At 42.4% G+C, this 7,043-nt stretch overlaps 1 protein-coding gene across 1 annotated transcript in view; it reads left to right on the top strand.

The window, feature by feature from the left end:
- The first annotated feature begins 232 nt into the window (after positions 1 to 232).
- LOC103258716 (attractin) overlaps positions 233 to 7,043 on the top strand; it is a 132,173-nt gene continuing 125,362 nt past the window's right edge. Inside the window, exon 1 of the mRNA XM_008056380.2 lies at positions 233 to 339. Coding sequence (XP_008054571.2) covers positions 233 to 339 — 107 coding nt within the window. The remainder of the gene's footprint in view (positions 340 to 7,043) is intronic.

The following is a 7,043-nucleotide window of genomic DNA, read 5'->3' as shown; positions in this document are numbered from 1 at the left end:
GGTGGTCCTTTTTGCAGTTTTGAAGATGTATTTAAGGACGAGAGCTGTAATTCAAAATCTGTCTGCAGGGTCTGGTATGCACTGACAGGCGTGTGGATAATGTGGAACCCACTTCCCACTGCCCTGGAATCTGTCCGTACAGTGGGGCTGTAGGTTTACTCCCTTGAATCGCCAGCAGGTGGTGCTATCTCATCTGCTCGCCCCAGAGGGGGTGGGGCCGGACAGGAGCAAGATGGCTGCCTGCCTCCGAGCAGGCAACAGGAGCCCCACGCCGGGTGGGCAGGACAGTCTCGGCCGCAGGATAGGTGGCAGCGATCCCAGCAGATCTTCCCTTAAGCGGTTCGTTGTGGATCTCCTCGGGCCGCATGGTGCGAAATGCTACCCCTCCCAGAGGCCGCAGCTGCGGCGGTGGTGCTGACGCCGGCAGCGGCAGCGGCAGTGGGGGGAGGGGCGGCGGTGGGACCGTTTGGAATGCAGTCAAAACTGTCCAGTCGTTCCGATGGCAGCGGCTGAGCTCTGTCTGTAGAGCAGGCTGCGATGCTGGGGTCCCCAGCCCCCTGGGGCGAGAGTCAGAGACCCACTGCAGATCTCCCTTGCAGAGGGCTTCAGACGCCGGGTTGCGCTGTCGCCATCTTGCCGAGTCCCCTGTAAAATATTTTTTATTCTAATATAATAAATATATGTTTCTAAAACTTAGACTGCCATTCAATAAAAAAAAATCAGATGTAAGAATTTTAAAACTGACTGAAAATCAAGAGCAAAAACAGATAATTGAAACAGACTCATAGGGAGATTTTCATTACAAATGAGTTGGAATAGACTCATTTTTCCCCTGCTCCTCCTTGCTAAGTACAACTATAAATCTTAGAGTTGGTATAAAAGATACCCAAGGAGAATTATTGACATTTATAATAAGAAGGTGAGCTGAAGTTGGGCTCGGTGGCTCAGCCTGTAATCTCACGCCTTGGGAGGCTGAGGTGAGTGGATTGCCTGAGCCCGCGGGTTCAAGACCCGCCTGGGCAACTTAGTGAGACCTCATCTTTACAATAAATCAAAAAAAAAAAAAAAAAAAATTAGCCGGGTGTGGTAGCACGCACTTGTAGTTCCAGCTACTTGGAAAGCTGAGGCGGGAGGATCGCCGGAGCCCAGCAAGTCGAGGCTGCGGTGGCCGGGAGTGGCCACTGCACTCCAGTCTGGACAATGGAATGAGACTCCAACTCAAAAAAAAGAAGGTGAGCTGATTTCAGACTACAGGATTGGAAGAACAGCATAGCCATAGAACATCTTGTGTTCTCTCACCTAACAGAAGTTGGCTACCTAGATCAGGTTTTTCCTGAACTAGCAACAGAGTGCAGACTAGGTAGGCTCATTTCTTCCCTGAATCAAATAGAAGTCCCCCTGAAAACATCTGGCAAGCCTGACAGTATTGGCAAGGGGTCTCAGTTGGGAACTCTTGCCCTAACCCTGCATATGTACATGGTGAAAGGAAGCACTGTCCTTCCTTGCCTGTCCTGAGCCATCTCTTTTCTACCAAGGCACGTAGGCAGAACAAGAAAGAGAGACTCAACTATAGTAGCAGTCCAGTTTGGGAGACTCTTTGTCCCTGTGGATTTGAGACTCTCCTCTTAAACCCAGACCCATCAGGGTGGACACTGACTGGCAAAAAGGACATAGTCTCTGACCAAGTGGGCCTGAGCCTTTTCTTCTGTACCCAGAGACATGGGCAGGTCAGTGGAACTGTCAAGAGGGACCTATCTATACCAAGTGGCTCATTGCAGGAAATCTCATTTGTCTCTTTGGATTCAAAGCTTGCTTTTTCCACTCCAGAGACACTGGGGAAGTTGAGGGCAACTTAGGGCTGCCACACCTAGGTACTCCACCAAGAAATATCTGGCAGCCTGGCTTGGGGAAACTTCTTTGCCCTCTCAGGCAGCGCCAGCAGGGACCAGCAGGAGCTCAGTGGCACTAGATAAACAAAATTGGCTAAATGACACTGCAAAGACTCTGAAAGTTAATCTGCCATTGGAATAATAGCCCAGAAAAGTAGACCAGAATCCTTGTGCTAAACTAAGCAGGGTGACTATTTGTTAAAATTAAATTTTTCTTTTTAAATTTTTAGTTTTCGAGTTAGAGTCTCACTTTGTCGTCCAGGCTGAAATACAAAGGCCACCGCAGCCTCGACCTGTTTGGCTCAGGTGATCCTTCTACCTCAGCCTTCCAAGTAGCTGGTACTATAGGCACGCGCCACAATGCCTGGCTAATTTTTGATTTCTTGTAGAGATGAGGTCTCGCCATGTTGCCCAGGCTGGTCTTGAACCCATGGGCTCAAGCAGTCCTCTCATCTTCAGCCTCCCAAAGTGCTTGGGTTATAGGCATGAACCACTGTGCCCGGGCTAAAATTAAAAATGTAATAGGAATTTATGTTAGAGACTACTGACATAAGAGAGAAAATGTTCAAGATACAATAGGTAATCATTAGTCATACCATCAACAGAGGAAACCACAACTTGAGTCAGAAACACAAACAACAGATACCAACACAAGATTAATCAGATAGTAGAATTTTCTGACAAGGATTTTAAAGCAACCTTTAAAATGATAAAAATGCTTCAAAATCAATTAAAAATTATCCTGAGACAAATTTTAAAAATGCAGAAGTCTCAGCAAAGAGCCAAATGAAATGAATTAGAACCAAGTTAAAAATGAAAGTAAAAAGAACCAAAATGGAAATTTTAGAACTTAAAAACAACAGGAAAAAAAAACCTTGCTGGATAGGCTCAATAGTACAGTAGATCAGAGAATAGAATCAATAGACCTGAGGGCAGAGCTATAGAAATCACTTAAACATCAAGAGAGAAAACAAAGTACAAAAAAAATGACTTGTGGACAGTTACAGAGATCCAACATTCATATAGTTAGCTTTCCAGAAGGAAAGAAGAGTGAATGAGACTGAAAGAGTATTTGAAATAAATAATGGTGGAAAACTTACCAAACCTAAAGGCTGTGCAAACTCCATACAGGATAAACCCAATGAAACACCAAGATGTGTCATAATTAAAATCTTGAAATCTAAAGACAAAGTCTTGAAAGCAGCCAGAGAGAAATGATGCATTACTTATAGGGAACACCAATTTAAATGACAGTAGATTTCTTATCTAAAACTGTGTGGGCCAGAAGGAAGTGGCACAATATTTTTCAAGTGCTGAAATAAAAGAACTGTCAGTTGTGAATTCTGTATCTGGCAAAATTGTCCCTCAGGAATTAAAGGAAAATAATGGATGATGGGTAACTAAAATAATTTGTTGCTAGCAGACCTATCCTTGAAAACTGACTAAAGGTGCATGTACCTGTAGTTCTAACTACTTGGGAGACTGAGGCAGGAGGATCACTTGAGCCCAGGAGTTGGAGGTTACAGTTAGCCATGATCATGCCACTGTATTCCAGCTTGGATGACTGAATAAGGTTTTGTCTCTTAAGAAAACGAAAATAGCTAAAGGAAATTCCTTAAACAGAAAGGAAATGATTAAAGAAGGGACCTCAGAGCATTAAGAAGTAAGAAGGGACAATGGAAAGAGCAGAAATATGGGTACATGCAAGGATAGAGTCGTTTTTCTCCTGAGTCTTAGCAGTCATATTTGATAACCGAATAAAAAATATACAACCATACGAACTCGGTGGCTCAGCCTGTAATCCCGCGCCTTTGGGAGGCTGAGGTGAGTGGATTGCCTGAGCCCGCGGGTTCGAGACCCGCCTGGGCAACTTGGCGAGACCTCATCTCTACAGTAAATCAAAAAATAAGCTGGACGTGGTAGCGCACACCTGTAGTTCCAGCTGTGGAAGGCTGAGGCAGAAGGATCACTGGAGCCCAGCGGGTCGAGGCTGCGGTGGCCGGGAGCGGCCACTGCACTCCAGTCTGGGTGACAGAGTGAGACTCCAACTCAAAAAAAAAAAAAAAAAAATACAACCATCTGATACTAAAGATGATGATATTTAAATGAATATAAAGGACCTGAATGAAAGTGAAATCTCCACACTTCACTCAAAGTGGGAAAATGTTGTTACTAGTAAGTAGCTGTTATAAGTCACATATTTATATTGTAACCAGAGGAGCCACTTAGAAACCTATACATAAAAGGAAAACCAAAGACAATATAAATAAATCAAGCTGGAATCTGTGATAGTTAATTGTAGATGTCAAAGTGACTGGATTAAGGGGTACCTAGATAGCTAGTAAAGCATTATTTCTGGGTGTGTCTGTGAGAGTGTTTCCTGAGTTTAAATCAGTAGACTGAGTAAAGAAAATTGCCCTCACCTAATATAGTGGCCTCCATCCAGTTGATTGAGGGCCTGAACAGAACAAAAAGGCAGAGGAAAGACAAATTTCATTTCTGTTTTGGAGCTGGGACACCCATCTTCTCCTGCCCTTAGACATCAGAACTCCAGGTTCTCTGGCCTTCAGGCTGTGGGATTTGTACCAGCAGCCCCTCAGGTTCTCAGACCTTGGCCTTGGACTGAAAGTTACACCATCATCTCCCTTGGCTTTCAGGCCTTTGGAGTTGTACTGTACCATGCAGTCAGCTTCGTCAGCTTCATCAGCTTGCAGATGGCATATCGTGGGACTTCTCAGCCTCCATAATTTCATGAGCCAGTTCCCTAAGAAATCCTCTCTTATATAGCTTATTGGTTCTGTTTCTCTGGAGAACTCTAATACAGGATCCTAAAAACTGTTCAAGTGACTCATAGGAAGGCAGGAAGAGAGAAACAGAACAAGAACATAAGCTTGAACATAGTATTAATTACCTTAAATATAAGGAGACTAAATATACCAATCAAAAGACAGAGACTGGCAGAGTGGATGAAGAAACACGACCCAATTACGCACTGATTAGAGGAAAGCCACTTCAAATTCAACAATGTAAGTAGACAGAAAAGAATGGAAAAATTATACCATGCAAACACTGATTTAATAAAAAATAGAAATGGCTATAGTAATATTTTATAAATTATACTTCAGAGCAAAAACAGACAAAAAGCAGGATTACATAATAATAAAATGATAGATTAAAAGTTGCCAGAGGCCAGGCTTAGTGGCTCAGCCTATAGTCCCTGCACTTTGGGAGGTCAAGGAGAGTGGATTGCCTGGGCCTGTGGGTTCAAGATCAACCCGGGTAACTTGGAGAGACCTCGTCTCTACAATAAATCAAAAATTAGCCGTGTGCATGGTGGCATGGGTCTGTAGTTTGGCTACATGGAAGGCTGAGGCAGAAGGATCTCCTGCGGAGCCCAGCAGGTTGACGCTGGGGTGGCCATGAGCGTGTGTGCCACTGCACTCCAGTGAGACTTCAACTCAAAGAAAAAAAAGAGTTGCTAGAGCTTAGGGATAGGAGGTGTGTATATGGTTTTAAAAAGGCAATACAAGGAATCTTTTGTGTTGGCACCGTTAAGTGTTTTGACTGTAGAAGCAGATACCTAAACCTCTACAGGTTATGGAATTGTATAGAACATGACACACTCACACACACACATAGTCACACATACACAAATGAGTATATATAGGGAAATCTGATTAAGATTGACTTACCAGTGTCAGTATTCTGATATTATAGTTTTGAAAAATGTTACCATTTGTAGAAACTGGTCAAAGTGTACAAGGAATTTCTCTGTATTCTTATAACTATATGTGGAGCTACCATTATCTCAATTAAAAATTTAGATATAAAACAGACTCAGGAAGACTAAGAAGACATTACAAGTAAATGCACTGTGGGGGTCTGGATTGGATCTTAGAGCAGACAAAAAAAAAAGGCCATTAGTGGAAAAACACACACAGGAGTCATTTATTAGAATGACCAGAAATAGACTTTAAATAAATGATTAGTATCTTAAAAAATGTATGTAATTAGATCAATAATTTCAGCAGAATTTAGAAAGGATAAAAAGAATGAGTGAAAAATGAGAATACAAGAACTGATTTTAATAACTTTAGACACAAATGAAGAGAGAATTAGTTAACTGTAAAATATGTTGGGGGAAAAAATACCTGGACAGAAGCACGGAGAAACAAAGGGATGAAAGGTACTAATAAGAGTGTGAGAGACTGGACTTAGTGGCTATAATAAATCAAGAAAAATTAGCCATGCGTGGTGGTGCATGCCTGTAGTTCCAGCTACTTGGAAGGCTGGGGTGGAAGAATCACCTGAGCTCCCAGGGCAAGGCTGCAGTGTCTGTGAGTATGCCACTGCGCTCTAGCCTGGGTGACAGAGTGAGACTCTGACATAAATGAATGAATGAATGAATACATAAATAAATGGTGAGACTCTGACTTCGACTGATCGATCAATCGATAGATAGATAAATAGATAGAGTGAGAGACATATGAGACATAACCACAGAAGGAGAAAAAAAGAGTGTCGTAGAAGCACACTCTTGAGATAATGTCTTACGATGTTTCCAAAGTAAAAATACACTTAAAACTGTAGATTTCAAGAGGTGTAACAAACACCACACAGGGTAAGGAAAGAAAAGCAAACCAAGGCACTTTTGTTAAAAACCAAAAAGACAAAGTTAGAAATCTTAAAGCAACCAGTGGATTGAGATACATTGTCTTTAAACAAGCAGAAATAAGACTGAAAGCTACCTTCTTTATAAAAACAATGGAAACCAAAGCAAAGGAATGACATTTTTAAAATGCTGAAAAGAAAATAAATGCCAACATAGGAGTGTATACCAAGAGTTGACAAACTTCCTTTTTAAAGGGTCAAGTAGTAAATATCTTAGACTTGCAAGTCATATAAGGTCTCTGACACAACTCTTCTGCCGTTGTATGAAAACAGCTGTGGACAGTCATAAGTGAATTGGGCACAGCAGTGTTAAACAAAACTTTATTTACAAAAACAGTCTGCTGGCCCACATACTGTAGTTCCCAACCTATGTTCTATATCCAGTAAGAAAATATACTTCAGCCAGGCTCGGTGGCTCAGCCTGTAATCCTGCGCCTTTGGAAGGCTGAGGTGAGTGGATTGCCTGAGCCTGTGGGTTCGAGA

This window comes from Carlito syrichta, unplaced genomic scaffold (assembly GCF_000164805.1).
Source record: "Carlito syrichta isolate Samal-C Ts95f unplaced genomic scaffold, Tarsius_syrichta-2.0.1 Scaffold302335, whole genome shotgun sequence".
Taxonomy (NCBI): domain Eukaryota; kingdom Metazoa; phylum Chordata; class Mammalia; order Primates; family Tarsiidae; genus Carlito; species Carlito syrichta.
Note: the sequence above shows the minus strand (reverse complement) of the source record. Positions and strands in the feature narration are given on the sequence as shown.